General features: G+C 39.5%; 1 protein-coding gene across 2 annotated transcripts in view; it reads left to right on the top strand.

Annotated features, from left to right (window-relative positions):
• TPCN2 (two pore segment channel 2) overlaps positions 1-15,534 on the top strand; it is a 33,816-nt gene continuing 18,282 nt past the window's right edge. The window contains exons 1-11 of one of the 2 annotated variants that reach the window (XR_010389437.1): positions 1-217; positions 2,349-2,413; positions 3,651-3,727; positions 4,285-4,462; positions 5,079-5,195; positions 6,786-6,892; positions 7,921-7,993; positions 11,002-11,101; positions 11,418-11,483; positions 12,162-12,226; positions 15,426-15,523. Coding sequence is in view for 1 of the 2 variants with exons in the window: in XM_064512828.1 (XP_064368898.1) it covers positions 94-217; positions 2,349-2,413; positions 3,651-3,727; positions 4,285-4,462; positions 5,079-5,195; positions 6,786-6,892; positions 7,921-7,993; positions 11,002-11,101; positions 11,418-11,483; positions 12,162-12,226; positions 15,426-15,523 (1,070 nt within the window). In the remaining variant the exon portion in view is untranslated. The remainder of the gene's footprint in view (positions 218-2,348; positions 2,414-3,650; positions 3,728-4,284; positions 4,463-5,078; positions 5,196-6,785; positions 6,893-7,920; positions 7,994-11,001; positions 11,102-11,417; positions 11,484-12,161; positions 12,227-15,425; positions 15,524-15,534) is intronic. The other variant, XM_064512828.1, reaches the window with a different exon arrangement.

Genomic DNA, 15,534 nt, shown 5'->3' with positions numbered 1-15,534 from the left:
CGTGCAGCGGGCGGGGCCGTGCCGGCGCCCCGCCCCCCGCCGCGCCGGGCCGTGCCTCAGGGAGCGCGGCGGCGGCGGTGGCAGCGGCTGGTTATGGAGCGGGCGGCGGGCGCTGAGACGGAGCCGCTGCTGCCTCCTCGGAGCCGGCCCGCGGGCGCGGCGCGGCGGCTGTGGTGGCGCGGCGGCAGTGCCCGCTCGGCGGGCGCCCCCGAGGATGGTGAGTGGTGGGGCCGGGCCGGGCGGCTCGCCGCGGGGCTCGCGGGGAGTGCTGCGGCGGGACAGGCGGCGCCCGGGCGGCGGCCCCCGCCTCGCCTCGCCTCGCCTCACCTCACCTCACCTCACCGCGCCGCGGCGGGCGGGCGCCGGGGCGCCGCGTAGGCCCAGCGGTCGCGCTGCTGCGGCTTCGCCGCGTTTTTCCTCTCTGAGGCTCGCGGTATCCTTATCGTTAGCGGCACCGGAGCAAGGGCAGCGGGGCTTGCGGAGCTGAAACTTCGAGAAGAAACATCCCCGTCTGCTGCAGTGCGGCCCCGGGACCGGACCGGGCCGCCACCTGCTGCCCCGCGGCCGCCGCCGCTCCTGCGGTGAGAGCCTCAGGGCCCCCTCTCCTCTGTTACTTCAGCGCTGTGCTCAGCCCTGCTCGGGCCTGAAAAATATATCCATATATATATTTTTTTTTTCTTCAGAGAAAAGCTTTGGCTTTGGCGGCCTCCTGCCCAGGGCATCCTCCCGTCCCGGCGAAGCTTTCCTTTTTTGCTCCCTGCTTGTCCAAAGGTCGCAAGTGCAGTGCAGTTTGGAATAGGTTCTGCACATGCAGACTGAGCAGCGCTTTACTCATCAGTTCTGAATAAGTGTCACTTGCTGTGACTAAGAGTTGCAAAATTAGGCATTTTCGGTAGCACGTGTGGAGCGTGCATTTTTTTTTTTAAACTCAAACTGCAAAAATTAACATTTCACAGTAATTTGTATGTTTTAGTTAACAGCAGTTGCTTAGGCTTTGCCCTTTCAAAATCATTAGGATCAGCGCTAAGCTTGTACTGGGCACTCTAAGAATCTAAAATTTTTGTTCCTTTTTTATGTTCATTTAACTAACACTGTTCCTTTAAGCAGCTTTATTTTTACTTCACTGGTGTGACAAGCCTCGAAAAAAGATAGGGTTATCAAAAGCACTTAATTGTATGAACTTTGTTTCTCTCGTGCTTTTGATGTTTAGTCTTGCATTGCGGTTTATATGAGAGACAGAAATGTGTTACTGCTTATGCTAAGATAAACGGTGATGTTTTAAAAACTGCCTTCAGATTTCACAGAAAATTGGCGCCGCTGAATCCTGCAGAACGCAGTCATCTGGGACTGAAATCAGTGGTGCTGTTGGCATCGTTCCTTGGTAGTACCGAGGATATCGTACTAACCTTGGGATGGCTCTTTCGCATTGTACCCCTTTGTGTGATTGCTGTGTCCTGGGAGCAGAGGGCATGAACTGCTGCTGGGGCTCGGTCCCTCTCTGGGAGGGTCGCAGTAGCATGTGTTCTGCATGTCTCCAGCCCTGTCTGTTCTCTCCGAGGGAGACTTTTATTCCTCATTTAGCACTGACTATCTTTCTTTCTCATGTTGGATTAATTAATTAAGTAAATCAGTTACTTTGAACTATCAAATGTCAACTGAATATGAGAGTGATTGCCCTTCATTCTTGCTTTATATATATTTTAGTGTGAACTTTTCAATAATGAGTTTTGAAATGCTCTATAGTAACTTTTTTTTTTTTTTTTTAATCTAAAGATTGATGAGGAAGTAGGGTCACAAAATACAAGCTATGTTACTTATGGATTGTGTCTGTAGAAATATCCCAGTCCTGTGGTAGCTGTTTAATTAATAGCGTAATTTAGCTAATTAACTTGAATGTAAAAGAGCGTTGTCACAAAATATGGGAAGGTGAATGACATGGTTGAGTTTTTTCCACCTTTATCTCTCTTGAAATGGGATGATTTAGAATATTATAAAGAAATATGATGACCTTAAAAGCTGGAGATGCTCATGGCATGGCTTCTTCTCAATCTCTGAACTGTTAGGCATGTTCTGCTTCTGTTGATCTGCTCATCCAAAGAAGTGCTGGTTTCTAATGAAACTGTGTCCCCAGTGATGAACTTGGGTGGTCTTTTAATATGGAAGGCAGTATCTCAGTCTTATTAGAGGTATATGGGAAGTGTTTAATAAGAAATGACTATTCCCAGTGAGTTTGTAGGTAGTAGAATATAGTTAAAGCTCCGTGCAGATGTGCACACAGTATGTGCGTGTCTGTGTACAGCTTTGTATAAGGTACAGCAAATGATTCTTATTTCTTTTTAACTTCATAGCTACTGGAGCTGATAATGACCTTTATATAAACCAAGCTGTAGTATTTATTGAAGATGCAATACAGGTAAATATAACTTGTTTCTTAGCTATTATGCTTCCTATACAGAATACGTTCTGCTCGCTCTTTAGTTTTTGCGTGTTCAGGCAACTTCCACGTAACATCATTTTGTTTCACAAAGCAAAATCAGAATTCCAAATTCCTGTGATATGCAAGTTTTGGTGAACTTTGGCCTAGGAAAAACATGATTTTCACACAGTCATTGTGTTGAACTATATCATATCTTCTCCTTAAGCTTCTCGAAAGGGATGCAGTTTTGTTTTTGTTTGTTTAAGAGTGACTGGCCTTATTTTTATGGGAAACTATCTGAGCAAAAATTTGCCTCTAAACCCAGCTACTTATATAATTTAAGAGTTGGTGCATTCTGAGGTTAGTTTCAGGCAAGACACTGGAATTTTGTTGCTTTATCTGAGCTTTCTGCCTCTGGAAGCCTTCCTTCATCCTCTTTTGCTTTTACTGGCCTCTATTGCATATTTCTAGATCCTTTTACCTTCCTGGTATTAGCCCTAGGCGGTGGGAATGCTGGAAGACATTTCTTGAGCTCTTTTGCTGTATTCAAATAACTCTTTTGTTTGGGAGATTTCTGAGGACCATCAGATGCATTTAAGGTATGCTCATGTTTCTGGAAACTGGTACTTTTTGCAGGAGGCAGAGTAATAGCAGTACTGGAGTGGCTGCGGGGAGCGGCTGCACAGATTGTGGCAAAAGCAGGCCCATTCTGGAGAAGGACAGGTTCTTCCTTAAGGCATCTTTTGTTTAGAGACTTAAGTTGAAATCTAGGCTAGCTCTTACCTTCAGAATTAAATTGTTTTCATCTTACAGCTTCTTGGATGGGAAAGACAAAAGAAGACCCTTGAAAGGAATGAATGCTAGAGAAGTGAGCTAAATGGCTGTACCTCTTCAGCTAGTGGACAGAACAACAGGCACTGAATTATTATTACAGATGCTGTTATTTGTAAAATGGTGATAGTAACACTTGCTTCAGATGGCTACAGCAACATTTGATTATCTGAGCAACTCCTATTGTGTGATACTTAGGTTAAGAAGGTACAATCATTGGATTGGTGAATGCCGTGTTAGTAATATGTACAATAATTTCTGTATCTTACTGTGAAACTGGAAGTGTCTCAAGATTTGAACTGTTGTTGACTAGGGTTTGGTTTATTTTGGTAACTTGATTTTTGTCTTTGAGACAGAGACCGAACGTAATGTTTGAATTACCCTTTTTGCTTTCTCCTTCCAGTATCGGTCTATAAATCACCGTGTGGACTCTAAATCCCTATGGCTTTATCGATGGTATTACTCAAGAATTTGCCAGTGGTGAGAACTTGGTATTCTTTTTCCATTTCTAGTTTAGAAGCAAGTTTTTTAAAAATTATTCTTCATCCCTGTTAGTTAATTAGATAATTGTGCTTTTATCCTTGAAAGAACTTGCTCACGGAAATAAACAGATGATTACACATGCACATGGTAGAAGTGGAAAGTAACAGGACATGCAAAGATGTGGTCATGACAGCTCTTTGGAATGCTGTAGGACTGTTGCATGGTTGACTATTGACGTGAGTGGTGGATTTGCAGCATCATGTGTTCACATTTTTCAAGTTTCCATTTCTAGCTATGTTAAATGGCAGTAAGATTGTATGCTGATATTAGTTTCAGAAGGAACACCCCCTAATACTTGAATGTCAGGAGTTTTTATTTTAATGCAGACAACAGCATCTCAAGTGCTGTGTTGTGGTGTAAGCCATTTGTGTTAAATATAACATGATAAAAATTGATATTCTAACAAACTTGCTTTACTATAAATATTTTTTTCTGTTATTCCTCTGTCTCATTTTTGTATGTGTGTGTGTTTTTTTTTATCTGTATCCAAACAGGATTTTGGGTTTAACCATTACTATAATCCTGGCTTTGGCTTTCATTGAAACACCTTCTTCACTTACTGTCACATCAGATATACGATATCGCCTTCCTCCATGGGATCCCCCGTGTGGTCTAACAGAAAGCATTGAGCTGCTTTGCTTCCTTGTGTTCATGATTGATGTATCAGTGAAGGTGAGCATCGCTTTTATCTGGTATTGAAATACTAGGTGTGCTGGGCAACTGAGTAGGTATAGTCAGTGTGTTTTTTCTCTTCTATATTTGGAAAAATGACTTAGAAGTATTATGCAAGTTTTAGATTTGCAGGATGAGATTGCTTTGATATATCAAAGACTTACTTTCTGGAAAAATTAGGAGATGCATTTTTTTAATTAAAAAAATTACTGGTATTTCTTACAAACCTCTGTGCATGTGAAATCAATGATTTTTGGCTTGGCTACTTGTATTAGGCTATTAAAAATGGAATCTGCAGTAATCAAATATGTGCCAGTTCACTTTAAAAAAAATTCTTTAGAAATTGAATTGTTCTTTGGATAGTTCTTGTTTCTGGAAGATCTCTTTTGTGTTTAATAAATAGATGCAAAGGGTTCTTCCCAAATGAGCTGTGTGCAGCTCTGACTTCTATTGACCTTTATTTAGTTCCTTTAGGAAAAAAAACTCTAATCAGTGTACTTCTGTTCAGATTTCAGGGAGATCTTTGTGAGCAGTGATGTAACTATAAACATTTGAAAAAGTATCAGAGCTGACTTTGTTATTGGAATTTATTATGAAAATAAATGTTGTTTTCCAGAGTTATCTAATTGGATGGGAAGAATTTCGGAAAACTAAATGGCTGATGGCTTATATGCTGACATTAATTGTTTCCCTTGCCGATTGGATTGTATCGCTGAGCTTTTTCTGCAGAGAGGTAAGAACCATGTGCCGCTTGCTGTAGAAGCAATCAGCAGGGTAGCTAGGGAAAGAGGCAGAGGAGGAGAAGCTGCGAGGTATATTTGGTTGGGCTTATGTGATATGGTGGTGAATTAAGTGGAGGGTGAAATGTCTCATTTTCAGGCTTTGATAGCTGGAGAATATACAAAATTCATCTGTAAAACTTAAATAAAGCTTTGCTGTTATAAATAGCCTGTTAGCATTCAAAAAATACAGAGAATCTGGTTGCATAGCAGGAATTTTATCATACAGTTTGAGCGAATTATGTTGTCAACTTGATTCAACTACAGAGTCTGAATGTGTAAACGTAATGAAAGTGATATCCAGGTAAAAGGTAATTGTACAGTATAATAACTGCTTTTTAAGAGAAAGAGCTGGCATGTTGAAAGCAATTGCAGGTTTTCAAGTTGAAGTCATTATCAATGGCCTGCAGATATCTTTCAGAACTTTTTCAAATTGTCTGGATTAGCCATATTTAGGTTGGATGCGGTTGCTACTCTTAATGGTCCACCGTTTAGTTTTCCATGCTTTGGTGGTCGCTGTTGACCAGGGTGTGATACAGTAATAAGGAGATCACGTTGAAATGTTGAAAGAACATGTCGCTTAAGTTTATAAGCACCTAACTTGCTTTGAAAATATGCACGTGGCCTTTTGATGTTCAAGCAAAATAAATATAATATGTCCAAAAATAGTTAATTAACTAGGCTGAAGATTGTGTTTACAGAGTGGGGAATGTGTCTTGGAAAGAAGTGACTGAAAAATCTTTCAGCATGATAGTGGACAAATAGCTGAGCAGGACCATCCAATACAAAGTGTGGAAGAGGGAGTAGTTTAACTGCTGGGATGTATGAACAAGGGAATAGTGAGGAAGAAAGTGATTTCTGCTGTCATATGTGGACTGATACTAAAATGCAGGATATTAAAATACTTGAAGTTGCAGATGAGTTGCAAATGATTTGAAGGCTGGAGAAAGCATCTTGAATGCAGGAATGGAACAGCTTAATTGCTTTACCTTATGCTAAAGAAAATTGAGATGACCACCTGTTTGATTCTTGTCAGAGAGAGAAAATACTGGGTAATGAGATGCCCTTTGGTCAAGAAAAGAAAAGCAGAAGAAGGATGAATAGCTGAAAACTGAAAATGGACAAATTTGTTTTCAAAAATTGTATCCATTTCTTTATTGAAAGTAGCTTGCTGGTGATTCCCTTCTTAAAATGGACCTTGGCAGAATATATGAAATGCCATCTCTTGACCTTTGTGTTGTATTTACACAGCAGTAAAGCTGGATTATTTGAGTGACCTGGTGAGGCTATTAAAATGTCAATGCGCATGGTTTAAAGCAATCTCTTTCCTTTAGTTTCAGGCATCCTGTATTTATAAAATTTCCTTTGCATTTTGTGTGACTTCAGTGAGACAGATTTAGCTTTTGAGCGTAGCCTGTTTGTTGCGTTGTTAATTTTGTTCCTATGTGTTAGTTCCTATAGTTGAAAGAAACTTGCCTTAAAAAACATTTGTGATGCTAATCCTATAGGAACTCAATATTTGATCTTTTGTTCTGTTTCCGCAGAATGTGAGAATAAGAAGAATTCTTCGGCCTTTTTTTCTCCTTCAGAATTCTTCTATGATGAAGAAAACATTAAAAAGCATCAACAGCACTTTGCCTGAAATGGCAAGGTAGGTAATAGCATAGTAAACGTCCTTTCACAGCAAACTTCTAGTTCCCCTCGGCATTCTCAAGTGTGTAATCTGAGTAACTTGATGGTCTAGCTGAGGTAAGTGGGTTGGTAAGATCAGGTGGTGATGGACTGAGTGTTGTAGGAACTTCTTGTCTCCTAAGTCTGTTCCAAATTTCTCTAGAATACATGTGATATGACTGTTTACATGACAGATGCTCTTTTTGATGCTAGTTGAGTGTTTTTTTTCTTTTTAAATTCTGCATGTGTTACATACAGCCTTTTTATAAGGGAAAAACTGAAGCATCTGCTAGCCAAAGGTTTATGTCATGTTTCTGCAGTGCAGCCTGTCAGAGATGTGGATGGGATGTACATGTTCTTTTCTCCTGGTCATGAGTGCTAAACAACAGGATGCTGCTTTACACTCATCTTCTGTAGAGTGCTTTACCTCAGTGTTCATTTCTAAATAGTATTAACAATATATGTGTTAAATCCTGTTGTCTTACTAGAAATTTTGAACTAGAAATCCAGCAGGTGAAATCATAACCAGAGAGCATGATGCTTTTTGAAGGAGATTTCTTCTTGTGCATATAGGTTATTTATATGTACAGTTTATAAAACTTCCATCCTTACCTGTTACTTTTTTAACCAAGTCCCGGGAGGATCAAAGGTGTTCCTTTCTTTGGTTCTCTAGCCTAACATTCGTATGAACCAGTCGTGTGGTATTTAACAAGGCAAAATACTCAAAGAATGTTTTAAAAATACAAAGATGTTGTATCTTGATAGAAGATGCAAATGTGGTTCTATCTTTAGAAGAGCAGATGCTGTAATCTCATTGACCTCACAGCTAAGGGATCCTGAAGGGGGTTGGGTTTTTCTTGTTTTTTTTTTTTTTTCCCCCGAATCAAGACTTAGATGTCTGTTATCTCCATTTAGTTTCTTAAAAATGCTATAGGGTTTTTGTATATGGTGTCCTTAGTGTCTTTAGCAAAGGAGCTGATATTAGTGCATATGTTTTCTTTCCGATAGTGTTGTTCTGCTACTAGGTGTTCATCTGTCTCTCTTTACCATGTTTGCCATGCTGCTGTTTGCTCGAACAAAGGTAACCAATTATATTTATGCTGTGGTAGAGCTCTGTTTTTTTTCTCGTAACTGCTGCATGCGTGGTTTTCTAATCAGACTGGTGAAACTTGCTTTCCCTGTAAAGGTCATGTTACTTCACCAGACTTACTGGGATCAGTTTAAAGTCTGTTTAGAAAGTTTTCAAGTGCGCATGTTACCAATGTGTAGTGCTGTTTGTGATGGTGTGCATTAGAAGGCCCCCCAAAATAGTGTTACAGTCTGTTCGTCCTTTAGCTAAGAATGTTTTCCAGACTGCACTTTGTTTCTGAAGTGGTAATGCTCTTCCTATTCTGTAACTGATTTTCTTCACTCTTGCTGTAAGCTGTGCCACATTATTTTGTAATTAGTCTACCTGTGCTGCTTAGAGCAAGCATAGATGGCTCGGTGCTAAAGTCCTGTCAGCATCCTTATTTGCTTGTGTTGGTGGTCCCTTGTATTGTTCCTATTGATGTCATTTTTACACCTGTGAAGTTTGAAATCTGATTGTGGCAGAGGCTACCCTAGACAAGACCCTTCCAGTTACTTTCTTTGCTTCTGTTGAAACCTCCTATGCTGTTTTCTGTCCAAGAATTCTAATGTTGTCACTTTTTTGTTTATATTATGGCACTCATTTTTTTCCCTCTCCTTATCTAATTTCTTGCTTAATTTAATTTCTTCTATGTTTTCGTATCCTGTAGTCTTGCAATACTTGTTTCCTTGACCTTGTCTTGCTAGCTTTTTACCTGCGTTATACTGTCCTTTTGACGTCTAATTTCTCTTTCTTCCCCTGTTTCTTCTCTTCTCATTTCCTAAAAAGCAGATTTGAAATTTTGTGGTTAAAATGATTATTGTGTCCCAGTGCTTTGGTACATCCCCTTTCCTGTAATATTTTATGAATTATCTTGTTGTATCAAACTCAAGCTTTTTGTCCTTACTTTTAAGGCCTTCTATAAATGTGTTCTTATGATCCCCTAGGTTTTGTTTTATACCTCTCCCAGTAATACTGTCCTTCTCCTTGGTCTCAGTTTTGTATCTTTATTCTGATGCAGTTTGCATAGACTGCCTATAGTTTTTCATATGATCAGCAAATTCCTCAAGTTCCTGTGTTACAGAATTTCTGGAATTACAAGCAGAGATCTTTACCTTCCTCACGTTTTCCCTTTGTTCACTTGCATGCTGTATTTTTGAGTTATCTTTCTATGTCATGTCTGATTTCAATTATAAACTTTCTCAGTAGATGGGAATATATTTTTGTATACCCAAACTGTATGAATGTTGTATAGACTTAGGTGAAAACTAACAAATTGTAGATAGCTGTCTATCTTTCCTTTCTTTGATTTTCTAGCCTAATACCCATGTGAACCAGTCGTGTGGTATTTAACAAGGCAAAATAAGCAAAGAATGTTTTAAAAATACATTTAATAACAAAATTCATGCCTCTGGATTTTGCAGTCTTACGTATGTCCTCTAAAGCTACATTTTTCTAGCCTTCTAAGCAGATTCAAGAGATGTTTATTCTGTACTGCATGAGTCACATTTGTATTTGCAGTCTGCATTTTTAACTGTCTCTACTTGAATTTGGGAAAAAAAAATTGCTGCCGATCCAAGACCTGCCTCCCAGTATGTTTTTGTCGAAAATTTTGCTGCCATCAAAGTTGTAGCTGACTGGCTGATGTTTGTATTGAACCACAAAATAACTTCAATGATTGCAGTTACCAAAGTACTTGAAAGTATTTTGTGTATGCTATAGAACCTTTCTGTATTTTTCTTTCTCCCCAAGATGCTTAAACTGTATGTGATGTTTCGGTTGATACTGTATGTGACATTTTGAATCTTTGTTCTTTTAATGTGTTGTTTCAAAATAGAACAGTTGCATGTTTTCCATCTGCTCACTAATTCCAGTCATGTATACTAATGGTAGTCATAGCACGCTGCTTCATACTCTGTGATGTAAACTCAGGTGCAGTAAGGTGTGGTCTATCCTTGCCCTTATACTTCAAGCACATCTTCACCTACTTTACTGAAAAGAGACCTAAAATCTGTCTGGCTGTGCTCTGTGCAAATCTCGAGCTTACTGTAATTCAGAACAAAGCTCCCAGTCCATACATAAGTGACCAGAGAATGGAGAAAATGTCTCTTCCAAGTAATGTGAGTAGCTTTTGTATAAATAACTAATTCAGAGGGTGTCAGAGGTTTTCTATACAGAACTCAAAGGGGAAGTGGAGACATGACCCACGCAGGGAGTGTGCTAGTAAAGCCGTAGGTGTCTGAGAGCAGCTCTTGAGCTGTACTCAAGAATCTCTTGCAACACACTAGTTACTAAGGCAGTTCTTTGTTACTGAGGAGGCTGAGGAGTCACCCAGTTGTCACCATCCATGTTCTGTTTCTGTTCTTTAGTGTATGCAAGATCTATTTTAATTTTGTCCTCAAATTATGTTACAGCTTTGGACAAGTCCTAGAGAGCAGCACAATTTGGAGTTGTACTAGTTTTCTTTCCACAGTGCAGTGTGGTATAGCTGAAATAAAAAGCATGCAACTTTATAACGTGTGTTGAGACCAAAGATGGTATTAGTCTATGTTTAAGGTCTGTTATGTTTGTGATTTTTATCATGGCTAGGGGGTCCTGCTAGCTCCAATACCTCATTATTTCTTGCAGGCTAAGAGAATATGCTTTTTCTGTCCAAGAAGGGTGGCTTTTGGTTCTTGTACTGCCTGTTTGTGACATTATTGTTCTTCCTGGGTCTGAGGCACAGCTAGACTTCATTTCTGTTTTGACCTTCTTGTGTCTGTCTTAGCTTGCTGTTCTTCCTTATGTTTTAATGTTTCCTAGTAAGTGAGGTGATTGCGTTTCATTTCTACTCATTTTCAGAGTTTTGTGCTTTTCTTGTGCTTCTTGCATGTATTAGATCTGTGTTTAAGAAACTCATTTTTAACTGATTTCCTTGGTAAGACAGAGTCTTAGTGATTCTTCAGTGTTGTTCTGATAAAGATGAACATCTCTTTGACTAGGATGGCCAGCAGGATAAGGAATGGGTGGGGTATTTTCGGAATTTGCCAGATTCACTGACTTCACTGCTGGTGCTGCTTACTACTGCAAATAATCCTGATGGTGAGCAATCTGTTTCAGAAATAACTCTCGTCTCTATTTTCTATGAATAGTAGAGTAAGGTATCTCCAGACTACTATAACTGTTCTTTTAGCTGATAGCTCTTCTCATTGCTAGAGGAAGGTTCTGCAAAGACATTTCATGCCTTTAAGTAACTTCTAAGATTTTCGTCTTTCCTTTAGTATAATTTATGTATACAGCTCTGAAGTGGAGCGATTAAAGAGTTTTTACCAATTTCCGAAAACGGATGGAGGTCTCCTGTTTTTTCCCCCTGAAGCACAAAAATTCTTAATTTCCCCTTTTTTTGAATTTGATACAGTAATGATTCCTGCATATTCTAAGAATCGAGCCTATTCGATCTTCTTTATACTCTTCACTGTATTAGGTAAGTCACCTCTTGTCTTCAGTAATTTAAATGGACTGTAACTTTATGATACTCAGGCATATGAACTAAGGAGTATTTTATTTTTCCAGAAACATTTCATCACGAAGTTATCCTGTTTTGTTTCTTGTAATTACCCAATAGTGTCTTGCAAAGTAGTTGTCATGGAAGGTGCTTGTTAATGGTGGGCTTTTCTTCTTTCTTTTTTTCTTCAGTAAATTAATCATTCCAGGGCAGTGGATACACAGCAGTATATTCAAACATGATTTTTGGAAATCAAACTTGGGAAACCTGATTGTTCTGAGTTTTAAGATCTGATTAACTTACAGTGAAACGTCTTTTCAGCTCTTACGATGGAAAAGTTTGTTATATTTAGAAATCTTCATTAATTTCTGTATTCAACACAACCATCTGGAAAAACGATGGTTGCTTTTGTAGCTTAGCTCATTGTTTGGAGAATATGCTTGATTTATCATAAGTGTGCCTTTCTGTGATTACTGTGAAACCTTTCTGATACTGCTTTAGAAGAGAGAAGTTAGAATACAGGTTTTGTACTTTCCAAAATGTGGAAATGTTTAGATTTAAATAGTCAGTGGCCTAAAATAAGAGAAATATGATATGCCTTTGAGAGACAAAAGGGTATTTCAGTATTTTTCACTGCCTTTTTTTTTCCCCCAAAAGGCAACTTATTTCTGATGAACTTGCTGACAGCAATAATATATAACCAGTTTCGAGGATATCTTCTGGTAAGTAAAATGTTCCCAAATTTTGTGTCCTACCATAATCTTTAAACTGCAAAGTTCTGAGTATTTAAAGTTTAAACTTAAAATAAGCACTATGTCCATTCCTGTTGTGGATATGGTTTCAAGAGACTAAAGGTTCTTTAAACTGGTTAGTAGTCATTCTTTGGACTGGTATAAGTTTCTTCCCCTATACGCTATTATAGCTTGTTCCCTTTCCGTAAGAAAACTACCTGCTTGTACCCTGATGTCTATGCTGAGTACATACAGCTTTGACCATTATAATAAACATAATCAGACTCTTATTAAAAACTGTGTGTGAGCAAGGACTACAAATAATTTAAGCTTGGTCTGTATATGGAGAACCTGTTGTAGTATTTTAATAGCTACTGCTCCAAATCACTGTGCTTAAAATTTCTCTGAGCAGCATGCTATGAGAAGACTTAAATGGTGATTGACATGTCTTTTCCATGTTTTGTCATTTTACGTTGTGCTTACTGGGGTAGCAGGCATGATGACAGAGTGATGAGGGCAGTCTGCCTGTCTAGAAGCTATATTTGAGTCTTGTGCTTGACTTTACCAGAAGCAGTTGCCTATAAGCTATCTGCATGTGGGTACCTGGCCTTTTGAACTAGGATTTCAGAGGAAACCTAGTACAATGATAGTCTGTTCCTTGTGTGCCTCTGCAAACCTTGATCTTTATGGGGTACTTGATGTAATTTGTAGCTAGTTCGAAACCACCAAATTCCTGCAAGATTTGGATTCTCTGGAAGTGCTTAGGCAGCAGATAAGGAACTACTAATCTGTTTTGTTGCTTAATCTTTCTTCCTTTCTTTTTGTGCTATGATATAAAAACGAGCTGCTGCCTGGTGTAGTAATTCTTCTTAGTATTCATTTTCAAATAAAAGGAAACTGTGCTTACTCTCCACATGATGCTGGAGTCATTGGCATAATGCTTTTGGAAGATGCCTGATCATGTGTGATTCTTCCCTTTTTGTAGAATGTCAACTGCATGTGTGGTATAACGGTTTTCTTTTCTTTTCTATATTGGAGGAGTGAACGCTGAGGAAGTGTACTTTGCAAATTGTGCAACTGAGAGTGAAATCTGTGGTGGCAATTGGTTTCTTGGTCTTGAACTCATTAATAAAAGAGTTCCTACTCATTTATTGACAAGATGTGTTGTAGGCTTTGTTGCATTACTTGCACTAGTTGTTTAGTCTTCGTGATGTAATCTGGATTTCCTGTGCAGGAAAGGGTGTGAGTGCTGTTGTTTTCTGGATGAGATAGTGCAGTTGAGCAATCTGAGAGGACTTGTCCTGAAGTGAGGCAAAAATATTTTAGGAAGCAGGGACAACGTAAGTCAAATGACAGATCATCTCAGTTCCAATTGAAAAGGTCCTCCAAGAAGATAAAATTTGTGAATTTCCCCTCTGATACCAGAAAGTAGTAACTGACTGGATGGAGGATTAGGAGGCTGCATGGTGCAGCTGGAGAGCTCCAAAACTGGATTTATCAAAAGCAGTGAATAGAAAACATGTGAGTGCATCACGGTTTAGTGGTTAAAACACACCGGTTAGGAGAATTAACAGAATGTTAGGCTAGATTTTAAAATGCTTGCCACAGTGATGGTACAGAGCTGAATACTGGTCAGGCAGTCATCAGTCAGAGGGACAACTGTCAATCTCTTGCTCCTCAGAACAGACTGAGCTGTGATCTTGCTGAGGTGCCATCTTCCTGTTTTTTTTTTAATTGGGTTTTATAACTTTTTTGAGGTGGAATTTTTCTCTCGAGTCCTTGAATTAGTACAATTTTTCAACAGGTTTGCTTCCACCTGTTTATTTTCTCAATTTCTTCTTGCATAGTTTATGTAGTTTCACAGCTCAAAGCAATATTTTTCATAAGGCTGAGTCAAGGTGCTGGCTGTACTATACAAAATCAGGCCTTGTGTCAGACGGCTAAACCTCTGGGCTGCAGGTTTTGCTTTCTTCCCTTTGTGCCAATATGGTGATGGTATCTGTAGCTTAGAATGAACAGTAGTACCCCGTTGAGTTCATTCTACCTGTTCTTTTGTTATGTTCATTACTTCCTTTGGTTACATTTTTGAAGAACTTTAGATGTGATTGCCCTGTGTGCCCTTTATACATAGTCCTATAGAATTTCTCCAGGCCTTCAGAGCAGTGAACATGGGGGAGAGTAGTGGTGACCAGGGCTTGGGGGAAAGTGGAGGGAAAGCCACTCCAGTAGCAGTCCAGGGTAAGGGTGAGGTTTGTTGGACAGTAAAGCCTTACACAGTGTTAAATAGGAGGAACAGCCTCCATCCTTTTGTGAGAGAGGTATGTAAATGTGCAAAGAAGAATGTGTTTTGCTTTCCTCCTCCTCTACCTGTTCTTTCCCTTCCTCCTCTGTTTTACTTTTCCCCAGGTGAGAGCATGCCACAATCTGACTCCTAGTAAGGTAGTTGAGATGCATATTGAAAGTGATTGCTATGAAAAATTTAAGTACCAAAAAAATTGGTGGATCTGACTTTCCTATTTTGTTAGGATCACAAGCTGTTTAACTGCTGTCTGTTCTTAGTAGTATGCATTTGTTTCTGAAAATTCAAACTTTGCTGATGCTGTTGTCTCTAAAATAGGCCTATTCAGGCCAGAATTAAAAATAAACCATGGCCCGGCTGTTTACTTGAACTTCCTTGCCTGCTTGAGTGCTCTCTTCCTTCCTTCTCTTTAAGCAGAGTTCTTGGAAGGAGCAAGTGCTAGTGACTCTTACTCTGATCTCTAATCACAAGTCTGAGGGGGTGCCAGAGGATCAATTTACCAGCTGATCAGAGGTTCTGATTCTGCAGGGGGAGAGGGGAAGTCCTGTTCTTCCCCAAGTCCTTTTGGTAGGAATGGGCGTCACTGATTTCAGCCTTTGTTTTAGTGGAATTCCTTTAAAATGTAGTGTGTCTATCCAATTGGACCCAGTATCTGGGCAACTAAATGTAGTGCCTGATGATGGGGATTTTGAAAGAGGGAGAAAGAAAGCAGCATCTTGCTTTCCCAAAAAATTATTTATAATTGTACAGATAAGGCCTATTCTGAGGCTTGTAGTAGGTTTTGTCTGAGGACTGGGCAAATAATTTAGAGGTCTTTTCATTCATGTCATCTAGCTGAATTTCTTTTAAAGCAGTGTAAGTTCCTTCTTTCTTGGTGTTTCTACTGTGCAGAAATCGGTTCAGTCTTCCCTCTTCAGGAGACGACTAGGAATCCGGGCTGCATTTGAAGTACTTTGTCCCCTGAAGGAGACTCCTGCTAATGCACAAGAGTAAGTGAAGG

Source organism: Dromaius novaehollandiae, chromosome 5, assembly GCF_036370855.1.
Source record: "Dromaius novaehollandiae isolate bDroNov1 chromosome 5, bDroNov1.hap1, whole genome shotgun sequence".
In the NCBI taxonomy this organism is placed as follows: domain Eukaryota; kingdom Metazoa; phylum Chordata; class Aves; order Casuariiformes; family Dromaiidae; genus Dromaius; species Dromaius novaehollandiae.
This window is presented reverse-complemented; position numbering and strand designations above follow the sequence as displayed.